The sequence below is a fragment of the Myxocyprinus asiaticus genome, chromosome 23, assembly GCF_019703515.2.
Source record: "Myxocyprinus asiaticus isolate MX2 ecotype Aquarium Trade chromosome 23, UBuf_Myxa_2, whole genome shotgun sequence".
NCBI classification, from domain to species: Eukaryota; Metazoa; Chordata; class Actinopteri; order Cypriniformes; family Catostomidae; genus Myxocyprinus; species Myxocyprinus asiaticus.
Window position 1 is genome coordinate 14,138,407 of NC_059366.1, and position 24,794 is coordinate 14,163,200.

The 24,794-nt window shown below is 37.5% G+C and overlaps 1 protein-coding gene across 5 annotated transcripts in view; it reads left to right on the plus strand.

Moving 5' to 3' along the window:
* klc1a (kinesin light chain 1a) overlaps positions 1 to 24,794 on the plus strand; it is a 58,968-nt gene that overhangs the window by 18,818 nt on the left and 15,356 nt on the right. For 3 of the 5 annotated variants that reach the window (XM_051651309.1, XM_051651312.1, XM_051651313.1), the window contains exons 4-14: positions 2,530 to 2,694; positions 2,839 to 2,917; positions 3,964 to 4,189; positions 6,636 to 6,723; positions 7,866 to 7,967; positions 11,279 to 11,452; positions 12,116 to 12,215; positions 12,788 to 12,840; positions 13,467 to 13,534; positions 13,661 to 13,769; positions 17,931 to 18,065. In XM_051651309.1, the coding sequence (XP_051507269.1) occupies positions 2,530 to 2,694; positions 2,839 to 2,917; positions 3,964 to 4,189; positions 6,636 to 6,723; positions 7,866 to 7,967; positions 11,279 to 11,452; positions 12,116 to 12,215; positions 12,788 to 12,840; positions 13,467 to 13,534; positions 13,661 to 13,769; positions 17,931 to 18,065 (1,299 nt within the window). Of the gene's footprint in view, positions 1 to 2,529; positions 2,695 to 2,838; positions 2,918 to 3,963; positions 4,190 to 6,635; positions 6,724 to 7,865; positions 7,968 to 11,278; positions 11,453 to 12,115; positions 12,216 to 12,787; positions 12,841 to 13,466; positions 13,535 to 13,660; positions 13,770 to 17,930; positions 18,093 to 24,794 lie in introns of all 5 variants that reach the window. The other 2 variants (XM_051651308.1, XM_051651311.1) reach the window with 1 other exon arrangement.

A 24,794-nucleotide genomic window follows, 5' to 3' on the forward strand; every position in this document is an offset into this window, starting at 1 on the left:
CCATTCTTTAATGATTCATTATAAACTTCTAACAAAAGTGGAGCCAGTTCTGTAGCATAGGATCTAAAATATTCTGCGGCAAAACCATCTGTCCCCGGAGCCTTGCCAGTAGGTAGGGACTTAGTTACCTCGTCAAGCTCCTCCAAGGTTATCTCAGAATCATAAGAGTTTTTTTGCTCAGTCTTTAGTTTAGGAAGATCTAATGGTTCCACAAAGTTTCTAATATCTTGATCAGTAGACGAAGACATGGAACTATAAAGATCAAGATAGAACTCTTTAAAAGCATTATTAATATCAATGGCTGAGGTAAAAATTTCACCACCAGCAGATTTCACTGAGGGAATGATAGAAAGAGACTCTCTCTGCTTTATATATCTAGCCAAAAGCTTCCCTGCTTTGTCACCCGACTCAAAATATGACTGTCTTGCCCTGAATAACCAAAACTCCACTTTCTGTGACAGAATAGTATTATATCTATATTTCAATCGGGTCAATTCTCTGAGGCCATCAGATGACATACGGCGCTTCAGCTCTGCCTCTACACTTTTAATATTCTCTTCCAACTCCACAAGTTCTCGTGCTTTGGATTTTTTGATGAATGAGGCATACTGTATGATCCGACCCCTGAGAACTGCCTTAAGTGCCTCCCAAGCCACGCCCACAGAGGATACTGAGGACCAGTTGGTCTCCATGTAAACATTGATTTCGGCCTTTAACATTTGTTGGAAATCAGGATTTTGCAAAAGGGACACATTAAAGTGCCAACTATATGATTTATTTTTCTCTGTATATGGCATCACCTCTTAACTCACCAGGGCATGATCTGAGACTAAGATATTTCCAATTGAACAATCAACAACAGATGAAATTAGGGATTTGGATATAAAAAAAAATCTATTCTAGAATAAATCTTATGGATTGATGAAAAAAATGTATAGTCCCTACCAGATGGGTTCAAAAGTCTCCAAATATCCGTAAGACCAAGATTTTTACACATCCTGTGAAGCATCAATGTTGCTCTAGGGGGCTTGCACACTTTTGCTTCACTGTGACCAAGGACTGAGTCCATCAAAAGATTAAAGTCTCCTACCAATATTATATCATGAGGGGTGCCAGTGGTTTGCAGCATCCCTTCAAGATCTATAAAAAAAGCCCTGATCATCAGCATTAGGTGCGTAAATATTAGCCAAAATCAACCTTTGCCCTTGAATTTCAGCTAAAACAATAATAATTTATCTTTAATCTGTTTGAGAAATTTGAATTGTAGATGTTTATTAACCAATATAATGACTCCCTTGCTCTTACTTGAGCCAGCACTAAAAAAAACATGTCCACCCCATATCTTCTTACGAATTAGCTAATTATAGCGCCACGTGTAACCGACTGTCACGAAAATTGATATGCTTCGAGTTGACACCCTGTTTGTGTATAGTAATTTCCATAACCCTTGGCATTTCCCAATACGAGTTATAAGGTGCTGAAATTTGATTGGCGGTAATTTTTGTTAATTTGTCCAATCGATTTTTTAAGAATATGTTAGCATTTAAACCAAAGAAGATGCATATTTAATTTGAACTTTGTCGCTCAAACGGCTGCAAAGATATGACCCTTAGGGGGCGGAATTGTACAAAACTTTGCTGACATCTTCTAAACGTCCTGTTGACTATGTATACAGAGTTTGGTTACGTTTGAAATTTGCGTTGAGTAGATATTGATCAATTATTCAAAACGAGTTAAACCAAAGGAGTTTTATCGTTAATGTCTTCGGAATGATTTCACGTATCAAAATTATTTTGATAACTTTTTGTTAGGGGGGTATGTTGATGATGTATACCAAATTTCATGCCAATCGGACTAATGGTCTAGGTGGAGTTGGAAAAAGGACATTTTTCCAAAAATTCAAAATGGTTGAGAAAAATTATAGACGGAAATGAAATCGGAGATATACATTTTTTAGGGCTTGACTCAAACAAAAATGTGTTTCTAGCCCTTACGGTTGCAGAGATATGATCCAAAATGTAAAAATGTTTATTATAGCACCACCTAGGGTCAGATGTGTGTGTGTTTGTGTGCCTGAGTAGTGGGGGGATTTGGGACAATCCTGCCAAGTTTGGTGGTTCCACGATGTGTTTCATTGGTTTTATATGTCTTGTGGCATAAACGCTGCGTTTTTAGTTAAATGCAGTTTAAACTTTGAAAATGTCTCGAGTTGCACTGACTGCCCCCTGCTGACTGTGACTCGTAAAACACGAAGGTGGTATTTTAAGCTTGAATTGTTCCAATACTAGAAAAACTCCTTATAGTTATAACGGAATTCACTGATGAAAATTCTGTCGTTATTTACCCACCCTCATGTTGCTTCAAATCCGGTTTGTTGTTGCGGTTCACTTTCACAAATTAGACAGAATTGCCTTCGTACCAATTGTGAACTGTACCCCTGTTTTCAAGCAGACTTGGGTGCAGTTCCTTGGTACTCAGGTCTGCATCAAAAGCGCCAGTGTTAAAGCTGCTTGGTTTTCTGTCCTCCAGGTGCGCAGATTGTGTCAGGAGAACCAGTGGCTGAGGGACGAGCTGGCAGGAACCCAGCAACGGCTGCAGAAGAGTGAGCAGAGCGTGGCCCAGCTGGAGGAAGAGAAGAAACATCTGGAGTTCATGAACCAGCTCAAGAAATATGACCAGGACCTGAGCCCATCTGTAAGACCTGCTCCAAAGTTTTACCTTTGCGTGATCTTTCCTAATTACATTTACTATACAGTAGCTCATTTATCTCTATATACCTTTCTTTGATTCGTCTCACTCTGTGCTTCTCTCAACCTCGTTCCCTCTCACTTTTACCAGGATGATAAGGACTCTGATTCCAGTAGGGAGACACTGGACGATCTTTTCCCAGATGAGCAGGATGAGCCGGGTCCTGGTAGTAAGTGACCAAGAAATGAAAATAAAAAAATATCTATGATTTTGAAAAATAATTTGCTTAATGGCATAAAAATATTAAATTTAGGCTCTGCTAAACTTTCAGCGAATCATTTGGTTGCACCAAAAGTGTATTTTTCACAAAAGGAAAATAGTGGAAATAAGAGAAGACATAAAAGGGATGATGGGGGAAGAGAAAAGAGTGTCAGTTCCTTCCTTTATGTTCTGCTAGACAGAGTTTCCCGTCTTTAATTTTTTTCCTGCCCTCTACTTTATCTGCTCTCCTGCTGCATAATTGCTTCATTCACTGCTGTGAAGCATCAAAGGGCAGCATGGGTCATGTTGTGGCAATGCACGGTGGTTTTCAGCATCATATGTCACGAGCTGATACTGCTGAGTCCCCGGCATGCTTAGATAAGCCCTCTTGAAGCATGAATGCCATACTGCTGTTTCACTGTCACTGATGCATCCCTACAGTAAATGATCTCCAGCAGGGCTTTCAAAAAGTCAGGCATTAATCTGCTCTCAGAACGATGGCATTAATCTCTTGGGTTATTTGAGATTACCATTTTAAGGTTCTTATTTGAAGTCGGAAACTGGAGCTGACAAGTGTCTAGTCAGAGAAGACGTGCTCTTAGATTTTGTGCCAATATACGACATCAATAAGGAGTGAAAAATGTATGTGCTTTGTGGTTAGGGATGTGCAACACTATACATTTTAGACACCAATAAGCGAGTCATACACCATAAAAAATAATCAACAGACTCCAGAAAAATACTGTCCTTTAATCTCTCCACACATATGAATAATAACATGAACATTGCTCACAGCAAGTACTGTAATTTGAAGTCTGACACTGATTCTCTTAAGATTTATTGTTGAACGCTGTAAATATGTACACAAGCTGTTTTGATGGCTGTAGCGATGGTGCTTTAAATTAGATGAATTAATAGACTTTTCGGAGAGGATTTTGCCATTCTGACTGTATTTTAAATTGTTTTAAAAAAATGTTGTCTAAAGAAACCGTATCTCTCTTCTCTCCCTCACAGTTCAGCCTTCTCACAGCAGTGCAGCAGCAGCAGCGCAGCAGGGTGGGTACGAGATCCCTGCTCGTCTCAGGACCCTCCACAACCTGGTGATCCAGTACGCCTCACAGGGCAGGTATGAGGTGGCCGTGCCTCTCTGCAAACAGGCTCTGGAGGATCTGGAGAAAACCTCTGGACACGACCATCCTGATGTAGCTACCATGCTCAACATTCTCGCCCTCGTTTACAGGTCAGCATTACAGCTGGGTTTGGCTCTGAAATACGAATTTGTTTGCTGTGCCCTTATTTGAATTTACTCCACAGTACAATACAGAGGTAGAAAGGTGCAGAAAAAGATGAATTTTCATATAAAATGGACAGTATTGCATATATATACTGTACTTGATATGCTCTAGATATCATAGATATAATTAGATATATATAGCTCTAGCAGTTATACAGGACCTCTGCTAAGTAATACACATCAACATATGAAGATGCACTTGGTAATTTGTGTTTATCTTTGTGACTGATACAGCCCTGGTCATTATACTTTATTTAAGCTATACTTTAGACTTTATACTGACATCATTTGGCATGCAGCATCAAGAAGTTTTCAGTTGCCAATGCCATTGACAAAATACACTATTCTCAAGCATATTTGGGTCATTGACAAATAAGGTTGTGTGAGGTGATAAAAATGAGAACTCTTTTAAAAATGTTTGTTTAAAAAGTGTGTCAAGTTCATAGAGATTTAATCTTTATGTCCATGTTGGTTTCAGAAATTTTCTTTAGCATTTTCTACCAAAACATGTATTTAATGACTTTAAAAATATGGAACCATCAAGTAAAAGGTATTGTAATACTTTCCTGTGAGTGTACACAACTTATTATTAAATTAAAAAAGCGTTCAAACATATTTTTCAATGTAAAAATATTTTTTAACCCTTGCGCTGTGTTTTTTGTGTTCCCGGTCAAAAATGACCGGCCCACTAAGATATTAATCTCTCATATTGCATATATTATCGCAAGATATTGCATTAGATCTTTTTATCAACTTCTTTTTTTTTTTTTTTTTAGTTATGGCAGGTTTCGTACTCCTTTTTAAAATATATTTTAATGATAGAAGGATCAATTGATCTGAGCTTATACCGGGCAAGTAAGGGACACTTTCTGCGAGAAAATAAATAATTACAAATCAATTAAAAATAAATAAATCCATAACTACTTGCTTGATCGAAACAAAATAGGTGTAATTTTAAAGCGTAGAATCTGGACTTTACAATGCATATAGATGATCCCCAGGTCTTATATAATGCTTTTTAATTTGCTGACAAATTAGAACTATTTCGTTCTAATCATTTGCAAAATTATCACAATTATATTCAGAGTTGGTAAAACCATAAAAAAGATGAGATAGCCATGTATTATATATCATTGGAAAGTTCTCAATTTGTAGAATGAGCAAATTTGTTTTACTCTAAGGCCAAACTGCAGTGAGTATTTGTGTATGATACACACACAAATATAATAAACAGGGGTGTCTTTTTGTCACGTTTTTCCTTATTATTTCCTGAAACATATATATAACATAGACAATGACATGTCATAACTTACAGCAGACTATCCCGATTCAAATGAGCCCAAACACAACATAATATAATAAGTAGATCTTGAAATATTCCTCAGAGTGTACATGGAACAGAAAAATGTGTGAGAGAGTGAGTGAGTGAGTGAGTGTTTGTGTGTGCAAATGTCCAAGGACTTTGCGTATGCAAACACCCATCCACATATGTGCACATCTAAAGGATTTGGATGCTCCTGAACACTTAATATTTCTGTGTTTTGTAGTCTAATCCATTCATTTCCAATGACCGGTCATTTTTGACCGGGAACACAACAAGTGTAACAAAGAAAATGGTGCAATTTTTTTGTGTTGTCAGATACGATATGTGAACAAAATCAAGTAATTTTATTCCAATTAATGGAATAAATGGCAACAAAATGGCTAGCTGCATGTTGGTTACATGACCTGACTTTGATTTGGTGGACAAAGGTTTTTCAAATATTAGTAATATTTTAAAGCAAAATTGTTTCACTGCTTATTTTAGAAATGACAATAAATGGTTATGCCAAACTACTTATGCCAACATTTCTTTTTTCAAGAATGTCTGCTTTTATTGAGACTTTTATTTATTTATTTTTCACTGTCTACAAATGGTTACACTAATTATACATTTCTTTTTACTTTAAGCCCTAGAAGAAATACCAAAATAACTTTGAACTCAGAATAAATAATAGTAATAAAAAACATCATAGTAGAGGTGTAATCAAGTAATTGTTTTGTGTGAATTAAATTTTAATGTATTTTTAAATAAAGTATTAAATCTCATGGGAGTACATCCTTTAAATAATTTTGTATCAAAAGTGCATTTGTTAAAACATTTTAAGAGGAAAAAAAAATGTTGTGCACTCTTAAGGTATTTTAAAATGCGGAATGGTTTCAACTAGTAAACCAATTGCTGTGTTAAACAGTAAGATAAGTATTATCCTGTGTGCAAGCTGTTAGGACATTGGGTTATTGTGCCATCACCCTGTTTCCATGGAATCAGATTTAATGAGAAAGACCTTAGCAACAGCCCTTTGTTTGATAACATTACCAATATATTGATGTGAATGTGTTTTCTTCTCTTCAGGGACCAGAATAAATACAAAGAGGCAGCAAACCTCCTTAACGATGCGCTGGCCATCAGAGAGAAGACACTGGGCAGAGATCACCCTGCGGTAAGAAGAGCCAGTCACAACCTCATCAATATGTCTGGCTGCCAAATAAGTATATTGTGTATATAGTGTGTAATTTGACATAAGCCGTATAGACTTGAGTAGTTTATTGTGTTTGTCATGTGAAGTTTATGTCTTGCCCTCTCATCAGGACCAACATCCCTCAATTCTCTGCAGAGGTTAGATATTTTAACGCCACTTATAGATCAACATACCTTTTTTTTTTTTTGTCTTCTGGTTCATTCTTTATCTTTGTATGTAGCTGTTGCCTAGGGCTTGGCGATACAGTATATTTGTTTTGGTTTTGCTGTGGATATATAAAGTAAAATAAAGCAACATTGTGGATAGTGTGATGGTTTTAATGTGCTTTTGTTTGGCCTTTAGGTCATTAAACTCATTTTACAACCTTTCCTTGTTTCATGACTTTCGAGTATTAAGAGTATTGACAGATGTTTTAAAAGCGTCTTTAATTTAAACTTCAAACTGTCTTGTTAAAACAAGGTTTGTTTCATTTCTGTGAATTAGTTCAAACTGTTCATTTCAATGAATCGATTACAAACTGATTCAACTATTCGTTTGTGTCATCTTTCAAAAAATTTCTCGGGAGGTCCCCATTTGGTATTTTGCATATATTAAAATGCTAGGAAAATATATGTAGGTTAATATTGCTGTGTGTAACTAAGTAGTGTTATATTGGTACATAAAAATGAATTCCTCCTGTTCATATAGCCTTTACATTAAAAACAAAAAATCTATTTAGCATAACTGTCAGTTTGGTTAAAATGATGGTTCCACTAAATGAACAAAATTCAAAGTTTTAGATCATTTCATACTTTTTCTTAGTCTTACCATCTGTCACTTACACATGTAGCTCAGATGCACTGAGATCTCTCAATCAAAGTTTGATGAGAACACAACACAAGGGTGTGTTATTTAAATGTGTGAATGTGTATTAGTTGGCCCACACAGGGGAAATAATTGATCCGATTTCCAGTAAGTAATCAGTTTCTGTAAGAATGAATTGTATTTTGCTGACTGCATATGAATGAGTGATTGTTCACTGGTTTGTTCTTTTGATTGTAATGAGACATTTGTAGCTGCATGCTTGAATGAAATGTATCTATTTATTTCCTGTCTCCCTTTAGGTGGCTGCTACACTGAACAACCTGGCCGTTCTTTACGGCAAGCGAGGGAAGTACAAGGAAGCAGAGCCTCTTTGTAAAAGAGCACTGGAGATCAGAGAGAAGGTGAGTCAGATTTCATCCTGATGCATCATGGGTATAACATTGTAATAACATTACAGTCTGACAGAACAGAAGCGTTCACCGACTTTTCAAGCACATGTGATATGTTGCCCCCCAGTTCAACACTTATATCTGAAATAATATACATATTCACAAAGCGTGGGGTGATTGTAAAGCATTCAACTCACATTTGTAAGGTGCTGTATCCACTGAAGTTGCTGGATTCTTCATTATTTTCAACTGTTTTGTCAGACCAGCAGCGCAGCCAGGTAACTCCGCCCCTTCCGCTATGTACGGCAAGCCGTGTGCGCTGAGTGCATGGAGTGTCCAACATTCCACACTCTGTTTTGACGGTTGAAAAAGTGCATCATCTGGGTACTTAAAGTGTAAACATACTACTCGCACTACTTACACTACAGAATGGTGTAGAATAGTGCAGACGTGTGCGCTTTGGGACGCACCTAATGAGATCATGTTGCTTTGTCGCTAGAAGTCGCTGCATGTATGAACAGGGCTTAAAGGAATATTCGTGGTTCAATACAAGTTAATCTGAATCGACAGCATTTGTGGCATAGCGCTGATTACCACAGACATTTATTTCAATTTGTGCCTCTTTCTTTCAAAAAAAGCAAAAATTGAGGTTTCAGTGAGGCACTTACAATAAAAGTGAATGGGACAGTTTTTGGAGGGTTTAAAAGCAGAAAGGTGCAGCTTATAATTTTATAAAACCACTTAAATTAATTCTTCTGTTTGAATTTGTGTATTTGAAGTTGTATAAATCACCATTTTTACAGTTGTTTTAGGGTTTTAGTGTTTACGGTGTTACATTGTCATAGCAACGAAGTTATACAATTGGATTTAATTTTACACAGAAAAGGTTAGTAAGTGATTTTGTCACGCTTAAATCATATTAACACGCATTTGTTTATATCTTTGGTTATAAAGCGATTTTATCACACTAAAATCATATAAACACGCAAGTGTTTATATCTTCTGGCTATACTTTTGAAACCGTGTGTATTTTAACTTTTACTGATTGGCCCCATTCACTTCCATTGTAAGTGTCTCACTGTAACCACTTTTTAAAGAAAAGGAAGGAGAGATCGAAATAAATTTTTGTGGTAATCAACATTATGCCACAAATGCTATTAATTGAGCTTAAACCCCGAAGTATACTTTGATTTTGACGCAAACGCTCAGCGTCTGTGTACAGTCGAACACGAAGCTGTCAAAGTATACTCCATAATGACTGTGCACGCATACGCAGGCGGTTGGTGCATACGCGTTACTATTTTTCTTCAGGTGTTTAGACCCATAAAGATGTCTTTATATTCCTTCAGACTCTAGTTATACAAATGCAGGTATCTCCTGACCTCCTCACACAGGAACTGTTGACGTGCACATCCACTGTTGTTGTTTTACCTTCGTCTCTTGTTATTAACTGGCGATAACATCTTCCACCAATGGCTCAAATGTGAGAATTGCCACTGTGTGGATCCACTAATTTATGCAAATAATTCTAGGCGCATGTGCATTCTGCGCGTTCAAAGGCACACGGTTAAAAAAAATCGGGCTGTGCTCATTGAGTGCTCGAGCACTTTGCTTATGATGAGATTTGCATCACTTATCTGACCGAAGTATACTTTGGACTGAAGTTGTAGTGAACCTGGAATATTCCCTTAAGGCTTTATCACCCTAGCAACCACCTAGAAATTGCTGCCTGACAACCACCACAGTTTCTTCAGAAAATGAAAAAATTATCAACATTCTTCCTCGTATATAATACCTCTAAATTCTCACTTCAGCAAAATTGACACATCTACCTGGATAGCGCATTTATATTTTTGTCTTGAATATGCTGAATACAGAGCGCTCATCTTTTCTGAAAAGGAGTTGCTATTTCAGTTTACTATTTAGGGCTTAATATTTACACCGCTCATAGTTGCTTGGAGTTTTATTTTAGTTATGTTCTTCCATAGTTCTCTGTCCATCTTTTTTCCCCTCTTTTCCCCTTATCAAAAACAGCACATTGCAATTTGCAAAATAATTGCTACCGGCAGCAGCTGCAGCCCCTCAGTACAGATGAGAATAGTTCACTTTTAGACATTCTATTCCCTCTCGATCCAGCCGTGTCACAGTTTTAGTTTTTCTAAAGCCTCTATATGATAAAGCTCTTACTGAAAGTCTTGAGAGTCTTACTCAGTGCTGCAGGGCTGAAGGAAAGAGCTTAAACAATCTGCTGAATCCAAACTCGCGTCTTAGACTCTACTGCTAATGTTTCACGTGTTTAGTCCTGCAGAGCAGGTTCCATATGAAGCTGAAGGAATGGAAGACTGTGAAGAATAGATCTGAATGAATGGGATGGAAAATAGTGATAGTGAAATAGTTTCTTTAAAACTTCAAACTATGGATCAGAGGCCTTGGAAGCAGACGGTCATAGAGCCCCTAACTGTGAACAGTCGATCGCTCTCAGTAAAAGCATGGACACCCACAGAGAGGGAGAGACAAATAGAGATGCCCACTGGAATTGATCAATAAGCACTCTAAAAGTGGGGGCCTGGGTATCTCAGCGAGTACTGACGCTGACTACCACCCCTGGAGTCGTGAGTTCGAATCCAGGGTGTGCTGAGTGACTCCAGCCAGGTCTCCTAAGCAAACAAATTGGCCCGGTTGCTAGGGAGGGTAGAGTCACATGGGGTAACCTCCTCGTGGTCGCGATTAGTGGTTCTCGCTCTCAGTGGGGCGAGTTGTGCGTGGATCACAGAGAATAGCATGAGCCTCCACAGGCTGTGAGTCTCCGTGGTGTCATGCACAACGAGCCACGTGATAAGATGTGCGGATTGACGGTCTCAGAAGCGGAGGCAACTGACACTTGTCCTCCGCCACCCTGATTGAGGTGAGTAACCGCACCACCATGAGGACCTAGCAAGTAGTGGGAATTGGGCATGCCATTTGGGGAGAAAAGGGGATAAAATTAGAAAAAATAAAATAAAAAATAAGCGCTCGTACCCAAAAAATGAAAATCATCATATACTCACCCTAATTTCATCCCAGATGTGTATGACTTTCTTTCTTCAGCAGACCATAAATGACGATTTTTAGAAGAATAATTCAGCTCTGTAGATCCTCACAATGCAAGTGAATGGTGGCCAGAACTTTGAATCTCCAAAAAGCACATAAAGGCAGCATAAAAGTAATCCATATGTGTTTGTGTGAGTAGGTATGTGTTTGGGTGGGTGTAGACTGCTACAGTCATTGTTATATGACTGATGTCTTAAGCAGCTAAATAATGTTTGTTTTTGTTTGTTTATCAGGTACTGGGAAAGGACCACCCTGATGTTGCAAAGCAGCTGAATAATCTGGCTTTGCTGTGTCAGAATCAAGGCAAGTATGACGAGGTGGAATACTACTATCAGAGAGCCCTGGAGATCTACCAGACCAAACTGGGCCCCGACGACCCCAACGTGGCCAAGACCAAAAACAACCTGGTACAAACACTCATGTCCCCATTCATTTATCAAGCAAACAAACTGATTTGTAAACATAGAGATTTATAAATTTCTGAGAATTTTGTATGCACAATCACCCAAAAATTTAAATTATGTCAGTATTTACTCATCCTCATGTCATTCCAAGCCAGTATGACTTTTTGTTTACCATGGAACACGAGCGAAGGTGTTAAACAGAATGTCCAAGCTACTTTTTTCCATACAATGAAAGTAAATGGGGATCAGGGACATTTTGCATTTTGTGTTTCACAACATACAAGTTTGGAACAACATGAGAGTGAATAGTGACAGAATTTACATGTTTTTGGTCCTTTAAGAAGAAAAGAAAACCTTAAGTACAAACTGTCGTAGAACATAGATTAATCTGTCAATCAAAAATTCTATTAGAAAACCACAGGTACCACTGTGTTATGGGTTCATTTTGAAATGAGCTTCTCTCTGGTCCATTTCCAATTCAAATGAACCAGTGCAATGCATTCATATGTGGTGCGTGTGATGTTATTAATCACACGATTCCTGCTGTCTCAGCAGATTATGCACATCAGTTATGTATCATGCAGCTTTTACAGTAAATACTCCTGCTCAGACCGATTTTGCTTCGGTCAATTATGTCCCATTTCTCTCTCCCTCTCTTTTTGTCAGGCATCATGTTATCTGAAGCAGGGGAAGTTTAAGCAGGCGGAGACTCTATATAAAGAGATCCTCACCAGAGCCCACGAGAGAGAGTTTGGCTCTGTAGATGGTATGTGTGCTGTTTTTCCTGACCAGTACGATTTATTTTAAGTGTTAACAAAATGCTGACAGAATATCTTCTTGTTCTCAATAGACTGTTAAATGTACCTTTTCTTATTCTTTTAAGCAGGGTCTATACAGTCAGCTGCAGCATAGCTTAATTCACTGGAATTTACCCAGAAAGCTAAATAAAGCTTAACATGCTTAGCAGGGCTTGGTTACAATATTGAATATTTAACATAAATTTGCAATTATTTTGCTGATAAATATCACAGTGATATATCATTATTTTCGCACTTACAAACTCCTTTTTGTGGCTCTGACACTGGTATCCTTTTTCCTTCTCTTATATATAGTCTCTCTCTCTCTCTTACACACACACATTGGCAGGAAGAGACAGTGATAAATTGTGACACTTTAACAGAGCTCAGTTGTAAGCTGAAAGGTCTCCTGTTTATAACAGTGAACTCACTGGTAAACGTAGGGCTGAAAAACATCATTCATGATATTTAATTTTATAGTTCAACACTTTACGTGTTTGGGCTGGAGTGCGTTTTTCATTTCCTCTGTTTGCCCCTGCAGATGAGAATAAACCCATCTGGATGCATGCAGAGGAGAGAGAAGAACAGAGCAAGGTGAGCAAAGGTCAAGGGTCACAGGACAAGAGCATCAGTTATGTTTATACTCTCCCCTGGCAATGACACATTTAAAAGTCAGACAGATGTGTAAAAGATACTTAGAAAATGGAGAAACTGATGCCATTCCAACTAAGGCTGTTACTGTACCAAAATAGTTGTCGATGCCCATTCCTGTGGAATTTCGTGATTCTTGATACTAATTTGGATACCATAGCAAAAACTAATATGCAATTGAGTACACTCCTTTATTAAAAAAGTTAATTATTCAAATACATTTGAACAAATTAAAACAATGGCATGTAGCCCTCAAGTATAGTTAACTATTGTATGCATTTAAACAAAGACAAAACCTCTCATTGCTTTTAATTTTTCTCTTTTTCTTGATGATAGTCAGACAGCACTGAGGGACAAAACTGAGTCTGTACTTAGTCGGTACAACAGATTTTGTCGAACATCTGGTATCATTTTTTTATTTTTATTTAGTATGATATTGGTTCTGAAGTTCCGATACATTGGACAACCCCAATCCCAAGTGACATTAGGAAGTTCAGCATTTCTCATCTGGTACTTTCGATGTTTTTAAGAGATCTTGAGTATGTTGAGAATTGTTTGCTGTATTTCAGGGCAAGCAGAAGGATGGCTCTCCATTTGGAGAGTATGGTGGCTGGTACAAGGCCTGTAAAGTAGACAGGTGAGAGATTCCCTCATCAAAAACACATAGACCAAAGACTCCACGATCTTTCAGCTCGCATGAAGAAACTAAATTGCTGCTGCCTTATAATGAAGTGTTTTCCTGTCTGACCTTTAAACTCTGTAGCCCCACTGTCACAACCACACTGAAGAATCTTGGAGCTCTCTACAGGCGACAGGGCAAGCATGAGGCTGCAGAGACTCTAGAGGAAGCTGCTCTGCGCTCCAGAAAACAGGTGTGTGTGGTCTGGAGGTTGATGCCCTGTTATAAACTGGTTAACCATAAGGGTTCCTGTAGCTCAACTGGTAGAGCATGGCACCTAGCCAAACATATTGATAAAAAATAAATGTATACCTTGAAAGCACTGTAAGTCACTCTGGATAAAAGCGTTTGCCAAATGCACAAATGTAAATTTAAATGGAAAGTTGACATCAAGGATTCAGTTGGTCTTTATAAAGGCATTCAGCCAAGTGTTACTTTGTAAAACTTTCTGTAATATTCATATCAGATTTTGAAAGCTAATTTGTTTGCATAATTATTTAGATCAGTGATTCCCAACAGGGGGGTCCCGCCTAAGTGTTTCATGATGGAAATGTTGGGGGTTTGTGAGATTGTTATTTAAATTAGGATGATCAGATGTCCCGGTTTACCCTGGACAGTCCCAGTTTTACGAGATCCCGGTGTCCCAACAATTCTCAGAAGAATTTTCTTATTTCCCAGTTTCATCTTTTTCACAGATATTTTTTTTTTCTTTGAACTTAAATATCCCTGATGTCCTTATATAGTTTTCAGGGAAGGTAAGCTATTTTGTTGCATTGCACGTTGATTTGACGATACTTTAATTCTAAGGTGCGTCCCAAACCGCACACTTTGGCACTATTCTACACCATTTTGAAGTGTAATTAGTTACAGCAATCCGCTTACAATTGATCTGGTTACCATGAAAACGACATTACAATCTTGGTGGTCACTCTTGCTCTGTCATCAGCCAGCGCAAGTTAGAAATGGCCAAATGAAAATGCGTGTTCAACAAGCTGAAAGAAGCCAATCCATATGTGAATGGATATTCGCACTACATGTGAATATCTAATTGAAGTGTTTTGCTGTCACTATAAATGTTAACTTTCCCATGGCCACAGAGGTGAATCAGAGATTACAGGTCACATTCAGATAGCTCAGACAGACACACTGTATTCCTTTACAAAGCACAAGCACTTAAATGTTGAAATGTGGGAATTGTATTTTAAAATTTAGGTTCCAATGTTGCAAATACTATGTTAAAACGTGTAGCTAACAAGAAAATTCAAGCACTGACCAGTCATATTATTACACATGCAATATGACATCATATGGAAAGAATAGGCTACATGGAATTTGTACATTTAAAAAAAAAAAGGTAAAATGTGGTTAAAATCGTGGAATTTTTTTCTTTATAAAACTAGATATAATAAAATAAAATATACACTTTCACAAACTATATTACACACTATATCATATTGCATTCAGCTACAAATTTTAACACATATATATATATATATATACACTGATCAGCCACAACATTAAAACCCCCTCGTGCCAACCCGCATCTCAGAATAGCATTCTTAGATGATATTCTTCTCACCACAATTGTACAGAGCAGTTATCTGAGTTACCGTAGACTTTGTCAGTTCGAACCAGTCTGGCCATTCTCTGTTGACCTCTCTCATCAACAAGGTGTTTCCATCCACAGAACTGTCGCTTGCTGGATGTTTTTTGTTTTTGGCACCATTCAGAGTAAATTCTAGAGACTGTTGTGTGTGAAAATCCCAGGAGATCAGCAGTTACAGAAATACCCAAACCAGCCCATCTGGCACCAACAATCATCCATGCAATTATCTAATCAGCCATTCTAAATCTGGTCATTCTATTTAAATGCAAATGCAAAATTTTATGAAATAAACAAGTGTAGCTTTTAAAGGTGCACTGTGTAGTTTTAGTGTTTATTTTATGCTGACTGCCATCTTGGACTTGTACTGACATCTAGTGGCAGGGATGTAGCATTATGCCACAGCAATGCTATTCTAGAAATGCGCCATTCATAGTCCATCATTATTCATTTATTCCTTGAGCAGAAGATTCAAATAATAAGGGAGTTCTTGAAATAAAGCAACTAGTATTTGGCTGGTCATGTGATCTCAACATGGTGGCTTCCATGAGGCGACCCACTCCATGTAAAATAAAACAGCTTTTGTTTTTTTTTACTAATATGACTAAAAAGTACTACTCATTTGTCTAAGAATAAAAACAATTTTAGTGAGTGAAAATTTACTGAGCGCACCTTTAAAAAGTGTACAATTAAACTCTAAGCTAATGTAAAAAATAGAGGTCTGCATTCCCACGGAACTCCTGCAGGACCCGCAGGACCTGATTTGATTTCTTGCGGTGCTGGATTTAATTTCTGAGTTGTAGGTGGGAGAGGACGGTACTTTCATTAAATGTGGACAGGAGCGGGTGGTCAGAGAATACCCTGAAAAATCCAAAGTGGATATCTTTTTTTATTACTTAATTAATTCATGCAAATAAATAAATAAATAAACAATATCTTTATTAAAAACATTTTTTCATGATAATAAACATAAAATATGAAATGTGCATATAGCATGTGCATCAAATTATCCAGTATTTAGAGCAGACTATACAGGTAGTCAATGGGGCTTTAGGAGAATGGCAGAGCAAAGCATGGACAAACTGTGACATCAACGGATGTGAAACTCGGACTGGAAAATGGTCAATTTAGTGTTAAGAAACCAACCTCGGGGGGGCCTGGGTAGCTCAGTGAGTATTGACGCTGTCTACCACCCCTGGAGTCGCAAGTTCGAATCCAGGGTGTGCTGAGTGACTCCAGCCAGGTCTCCTGAGCAGCCAAATTGGCCCGGTTGCTAGGGAGGGTAGAGTCACATGGGGTATCCTCCTCATGGTAGCGATTAGTGGTTCTCGCTCTCAGTGGGGCACATGGTAAGTTGTGCGTGGATCGTGGAGAGTAGCATGAGCCTCCACATGCTGTGAGTCTCTGCTGTGTCATGCACAATGAGCCACGTGTTAAGATGTGCGGATTGACGGTCTCAGAAGCGGAGGCAACTGAGACTTGTCCTCCACCACCTGGATTGAGGTGAGTAACCGCACCACCACGAGGACCTAGTAAGCAGTGGGAATTGGGCGTGCCAAATTGGGGAGAAAAGGAGATAAAATTAGAAAAAAAGAAACCAACCTCAGGCAAGTCAGATGGTCATCATAACTGAGCGGGAGCGTTCGTCAGTGGAATAGAAACTTGCGGAGCAGGATGAAAAAAAACAGTCCCGTGCAGACCTCTAGTACAAAAGTTGGTCCTTAAAGGTATAATTCCCCCAAAATTTAAAATGTTGTCATCATTTACTTACTTTCATATTGCTCAAACCCTGTATTATTTCCTCTCTTACATGAAACACAAAAGGATGTTTTGGATAGTGATGTATACTGCCAAGCTCCATGAAGAACAAAATGCACCATAAAAGTATCATAAAAGTAGTCTGCACTATATTCCAAGCCTTCTAAAGCCATATAATAGCTTTGTGTGAGGAACAGACCAGAATGTAAGTGCTATGCACTTATAATGGTCCCCTCCGCCTCAGTGGGGTACTTAAAGGGATAGTTCACACATAAATGAAAAGTCTCTCATCATTTACTCTCCCTCATGCCATCCCAGTTGTGTATGAATTTCTTTCTTCAGCAGAACACAAACAAAGATTTTTTTGAAGAATATCTCAGCTCTGTTGGTCCATTCAGTGCAAGTGAATGGTGACCAGAACTCAGAAGGTCCAAAAATTACGTAAAGGAGGATAAAGTAATCCATTTGACTTCAGTGCTTAAATCCATGTCTTCAAAAGCAATATGATTGGTGTGGGTGAGAAGTAGATCAATATTTAAGTCATTTTGTACTATCAGTCTTCACCTTTGGCCACCCCCAACAAGTAGGTGGCTGAATGTGCAAGTGAAAGTCACTTCAACACCAGCATGTGGAAGTGAAAGTGTATATTTACAGTTAAAAAAGGACTTAAATATTGATCTGTTTCTCACCCACAACTATCACATTGCTTCAGAAGATGTGGCTTTAACCACTGGACTCTTATGGATTACTTTTATACTGCCTTTTGGGCCTTCAGAGTTCTGGTCACCATTCACAGACCAACAGAGCTGAAATATTCTTTTAAAAATCTTCATTTGTGTTTTGCAGAAGAAAGAAAGTCATACACATCTGGGATGGCATGAGGGTGAGTAAATGATGAGAGCATTTTCATGTTTGGGTGAACAATCCCTTTAAAAAGCACAGAAAAAATGGTTGGGAACCCCTTATTTAGATGATTTTGTTTATGTTCTCCAGGGTCTGGACACAGCACACAAACAGCGTGTGGCTGAGGTGCTAGGAGACGCTGAAGTACGAGAGAAGCAGCGGAGCCGTGAGAGCCTCACCTCTGACACAGTCAAGTATGAAAGCGGCCCTGATGGTGGAGAGGAAGTGAGTATGAGCGTGGAGTGGAACGGGGTGAGTACAGCACACACTGCCCAGGCCCACACAAACAAACATACACACTACTGTTCCCCATGGGTGTTCAATCTCAGTCCTGGCAGGCATTCATTTATAGTATAATATATCCACACCTCCTCACATCAAGAATTGGATTACATAAAGCTTGGGACTCTGTGCCAGTGCATTGATCAAAATACTCTCTTTTTAATTTTAAACTGAACAGGAGCACAAATCACTGGAAGCAGATCAAACCAGAAATCAGATACAGCTAATTACATTCTCTTGTGATTAGAGGACTATTGATCATAACAATGGCTTGTATGGTATTTAGCATCAAAAGTATAAAAGAAACCCCAGTCAGTTCAGCACTGCTTCACTCGCATCCAAAAGAACAGCATGTGGAAGACCCTCAAGAGGGCAGTTGGCTGTATTGCTGGGAGTCAAACAGTGTTGGATTAGAGTTGCTCTTTATACATGCTGACTCCATTATGTTGCAATCATAGTCTTCATGCTGATTGAGTGTCTGATCTATTTGCCTGTAGTGCTTTATAGTAACCTGACTTGAAATCCTGTTAACACTTTCAACCCTGAATTAACACTAAAGATGCCCCATTCACTGATGAAGTGGTACTACTACACATATTCTTTACATTTAGTAATACACACACATTACATATTCAAGTGTATCAATATATTGGATCAAGTTGCATATACAATGGGTTCCAAAAGTCAGTCCATTTGTGAAAATTAAGGATGTAACGGTTTCACAATATATCTCGGTTTTAAAATGGACGGTTATCATACCGTTGAAAGTATAGCATGAATATAAAGACAGATTTTTTTAATTAAGAAATTTTTTTTTATTTTATTTTTTTTAATTAAGACAGAATCGGCGACATTTATAGCATCATATAAACTTGGCGAGATAAAATAAATCTTTTAATTGCGCCTTCCTCATGTTACATTTGACTGTCACTCAATTTTATAGGTGACATACAGGTGTCGCGAGTGCAGCATGTCAAGAGCACATCAGAAGTGCTGCACAAGCGGAGCACAGCATGAGTGCATTACGAGCGCATCATAAAGGCATGTCAGAGCCTGAACCTTTATTTCCGCCGCCAAAGTGGCATTGATGGTTACCCAATCTGTAAAGTTTGTCGCAAAAAAGGATTGATTCAGATGGTAAACACTTCAAACCTTAAGCACCATCTCTGTGAGCACCATCCCACGGAATTTGCGGAGATGATGTAAGTAGAAATACAGTATACAGGATAATAAATTATAGCCCCTGTTTCATAAAAATACCAGATTCAGTGTAGTTTTACGTGATTTGTAATGACTGTAGTGACATTGTCACATTCACAAATGCAGCAAACAGTTTTAAGCACTCGTTCAACATTACAATGTGCAAACTGTTTGTTCATTTGCTTGAGTGCAGCGCAACAGTAGGCCAACGATGTGTTTGATACTATTAATAATATGTTTTATTTATAAAACCTAGTACTAAATAGGGTTTACAAAGTGCATGGCTTTTGGTGTTCAGGAAATTGACATTGACAATATGCATGCAGGAAATTGACAGTATTGGACAAAATGCTAATAAATAAACTGCAAATGAATAATATTTTTTTCAGCAGGTATTGTTTAGAATTAAACTAAATCACAAATGCAACAAATTACAGAATGCATACAAATGCATATCTGAAGTGTTAACCTAAGCACTAATAATTAAAAAAATGTACAATTAAATTTCATAAATTATAAAATAACAATAACAAAATATTTTTTCGTTACAATCATCTGACAACATGTTGCAAAAATATATATATATTTTAAAAGTCATTTTTAAAGTTTTTCTTGTTTTACATGTTTGTGAATTTCTTTTTCTCACTTTTTTTTACCTTGTCAGATTAAGAGTGTCCTGATGTTCAAGATCAAAAGTTTAAGGATTAATGTTGAAGAAATCCAAAATAAAGTTCAAGAATTGGTTATAACTGAAATATATTTATCAGACATTTTTCATAACCAAATATTAAACTGCTAATAATATCATCAATGCACCTCAATACCGTAATACCGTGGTAATTTTTGTGGTGGTTATCATACCGTGAAAATGTCATACCGTTACACCCTTAGTGAAAATGCTTCTGTTTAGCATTTTTCTAAATTCATACAGTTTTTTCATTACAAATTGTATTATAATCATAACAATTTGAGTGAGAATTTGAATACAAAATTATATATATATATAATATTATATTATATTATATTATATTTTTACATTTTCCAATTTTTTTATTAAATTAAACCAGTGTTTAAATAAGTTTGAATTCCAGGTTTTCAGTGTGGACTCAGACTTTTGAACCCATCTGCTCATTGAATTTGTACAAGTAAATTGATTTAGCTTTTACTCTATTTATATGAGAATGTGAAGAACCTGACATAAAAATTACTAAGAGTGAACAACCTTTCATTATTGATGTAATGGCAACCTGTGTTTTTAAAAATGATCTGTGGAAAAAGATGCCAAGCAGCAGCAGTCAAGTGGGCTATATTACTGATATAGTACTCACTCAAAGGGTACATGCAGTTACAGTGAAAAATAGCATTGTGATTTCTTTTAAATTACCTCAATCCTCTTGTTAGTAGAATTTCCATGTGCTAGATATGGTGAATATTATAAAAAAGAAATTCCATAAGTTTTATTAAAGATGCAGTTAAAGAAATCATAGTGAATCTAAAATAGAATTAATAGAATTAACCTTCTCTTTCTAGTAAACAATTCATGACATCATTCTCCTCTTTAAGGCACATGTAGTTGCTATTTTGACCATCACACCTCTGCTGTAGTCTCTCTGCAATTCTGAGTCACAACTTTTATGCTGCCGTAGCAACAGTAACCTCAGCACCAAGACAACCAATCAGCATCCCCCTCAACGAGAGCCTGCCACCCATCAGATTCATTGAGCTGGTTTGGCTATGACCTCATACGCCTGATTTTCCCCTCCTCTATCTCTCTCTTGTTTTCTGTCGCTATCTCTCACGCACACATCTGACTGAGTACTCCTATACTGTTAGATACTAAATACTTCTCTTTCTCAAACATGTACAAGCATGAATGTTTTTCTTACATGCTCATTACAGGCTCTCACAAACACACACACAATATAACAGTATACAATCAGTGTACATGATTGTCTCTCACATGTATGTACACGTTGGGGTCACACACACACACACGTTGGCGTGGGCTATGTGGTCTGTACTTCGGTGTGATTTTCTGATCTGTCTCTTCAAATGTGTGTTCTAATCCTGGTTGTGAGTGTGTGCACACAGTTTAACTCAAGTTTCCTTAAAAGGAAGTTTTCACCAAAAATTGACATTCTGTGATTATTTTCTCACCCTCATGTCTAAACCCGAATGCTGTTATTTTTGAGGAGTCTGAATCCTTCTTTTGAGCCATTTGTTTCAAATGACTGAACAATTCGTTCTCAAAATCAGATTGTAGTAAACAGTCCACTGTAATTTCAGTTTGTTCCTCTCACAAGTCTATTGAATGGCTTCAGAAGACTTGGAATATACAGTGCTAGAGTCATATGGTCTATTTTCATAGTGCTTTTAAGGGGGTTTTTTTGGTCATTTTTGGAGCTTAAAGGAAAAGTTCACCCAAAAATGAAAATTCTCTCATCATTTACTCACCCTCATGCCATCCCAGATGTGTATGACTTCCTTTCTTCTGTAGAACACAAACAAAGATTTTTAGAAGAATATTTCAGCTCTGTTGGTCAATGCAAGTGAATATGGGAGAAGTTTCATTTTTGGGTGAATTATACCTTTAAAGTCATGGTCACTATGAACTGTAGTTGTAAGGAAAAGACCTACGTGAAGATTCTTCAGAATATACACTGGTGGCCAAAAGTTTGAAATAATGTATAGATTTTGCTGTTACGGAAGGAAATTGGTATTTAATTCACCAAAGTGGCATTCAACTGATCTAAAGTATAGTCAGGACATTACTGATGTAAAAAACAGCACCATCACTATTTGAAAAAAGTAATTTTTGATCAAATCTAGACAGGCCCCATTTCCAGCAGCCATCACTCCAACACCTCATCCTTGAGTAATCATGCTAAATTGCTAATTTGGTACTAGAAAGTCACTTGCAATTATATCAAACACAGCTGAAAGCTATTTGGTTCGTTAAATGAAGCTTAACATTGTCTTTGTGTTTGTTTTTGAGTTGCCACAGTATGCAATAGTCTGGCATGTCTTAATGTCAATATTAGGTCAAAAATGACAAAAAAAGAAACAGCTTTCTCTAGAAACTCATCAGTCAATCATTGTTTTGAGGAATGAAGGCTATACAATGCTTGAAATTGCCAAAAAACTGAAGAATTAATACAAAGGTGTACACTACAGTCTTCAAAGACAAAGGACAACTGGCTTTAACAAGGACAGAAAGAGATGTGGAAGGCCAGATGTACAACTAAACAAGAGGATAAGTACATCAGAGTCTCTAGTTTGAGAAATAGACGCCTCACATGTCCTCCGCTGACAGCTTCATTGAATTCTACCCGCTCAACACCAGTTTCATGTACAACAGTAAAGAGAAGACTCAGGGGTGCAGGCCTTATGGGAAGAATTGCAAAGAAAAAGCCACTTCTGAAACAGAAAAACAAAAAGAAAAGGTTAGAGTGGGGAAAGAAACACAGACATTGGACAACAGATATTTGGAAAAGAGTGTTATGGATCTTAACCCCATTGAGCTTTTGTGGGATCATCTAGACTGTAAGGTGCGTGAGAAGTGCCCGACAAGACAGCCACATCTATGGCAAGTGCTACAGGAAGTGTGGGGTGAAATGTCTCCTGAGTATCTGGACAAACTGACAGCTAGAATGCCAAGGATCTGCAAAGCTGTCATTGCTGCACATGGAGGATTTTTTGATGAGAAATCTTTGAAGTAGTTTAAGAAGTTCTGAACATTTTTTTCAAATTGTAAACATTATTAATGTCCTGACTATACATTGTGATCAGTTGAATGCCACTTAAATGAATAAATGTACACATTTCTTTCCATAAGAGCAAAATCTGTACATTATTCCAAACTTTTGGCCACCAGTGTATATATTTTTTTTCTTCCACAAAATAAAGTCACAAGAGTTAGTAAATAACAAAATGTTAATTTTTGGGCAAACTATACATTTAAAAGTCCTTTCATTTCTGTGTCTCGCTCTTGTTTCCTTTTGCTCTCTACCTTCATGCTTGTCAGCCCTTTTTCATGCTGCTGTTCTCATCTCTTTAAATCCTGCTACCAAACAAATCTGGGGCCCATAATTTATCAGCTTGCACATATAAATGGGACTATAAGGTTGATAGTGTGCTGTTTTTAGACCGGGCTCAGGGTTGATTGGGTTGGAGTCATGAAAAACAGCCTGCAGCTTTGGACTCTAAATGAGACCATTTTATTCAAAACAAGCACATGATTCCATTGAATGGAACTGTTTTTTGCCTCTTGCTGATGTGTTAAATCACAGAGTGTTCTGTTTTTCAGTTTGTTTGGTTCCTGCACTACATCCTACATCCTCAGCATCCTTCTTTTGAGGAATATATTAGGATGCTAACTTTGAAATTCTTTCATGCATTCCCTTACTTACACCTGAAAAATACTCTACACAATTACACAAATGCATGCAGACACAAATGTTTGACATTGCAAGAGCACAGCCCCGTTGTACATGCATAATAACTGTAAAGATAGATGACAAACGTCAGTACCTGAAAAAGCAACGTGTTGACCTTCAGTTGTCTGTGCCATTAAACCGTATTAACTAACAGTCATCTTTCAAACAACTTGGCAAGATTCTCTTCAAACTCTTTTGCCTCGACAGACATGGTGGTCTAGAACAGGGTTTTCACAATGCCAAAATTTCAGTAGTTGATACAAACAATTTAGATACCACCGCAAAAAGTAATACTATCCTAATGTCTTAACTCAGTAAACATTGTTTCAAGGTCTCTAGCAAATATTCATGACAACAGTCAGTAATATAAGAAAAAAGAAACAAATTACAAGCAATAGAACAAATAAAAACAGTAGTAAGAATTAAAACATTCAGAACCCTCCTGTTATGTTTTGGGTATTTTTTGACCCGTAAGAGTTAAAAACCGTGAAAATTTTTATTTGGTTAGTGTAAAAAAAAAAAAAAAAGAAAATTAATTAGTATGATACTTGTTTATACTGTATTTATGCAATGTCAGGATGTTTTGAGTGGTTACTAGGGCATTGCAGGTGGTTGTTAGGGCATTACTAAATGGTTGCCTGATGGTTACTGTCAAAAAGTCAAAAGAGATCATCCCAAGGTCTCTATGACATCCTGATCTCTAGATATGTTCGGGACCTATTAATAGAAGTCTATGGGACTTTTTGCTAATTTTTCGTCTGCAAGGAGAACATTTATATTTAAAAATATTTTAGAATATATACTACGATTCTGTATTAGTTTCAAACAGATACAGTGTAAGTATACCAATTATCTGGGTTTACTGTATATCGACTGTAAAAGAATTGTACCACCATTGACTCCTGGCAAGAGCAATGTCTGGTTTTCTCTTTTTTTCTTGTCAAAATTGTTCTTTGATTAATGTTAACAACATAATGGACAGGGCCTGGGTAGCTCAGCGAGTATTGATGCTGACTGCCACCCCTGGAGGCGTGAG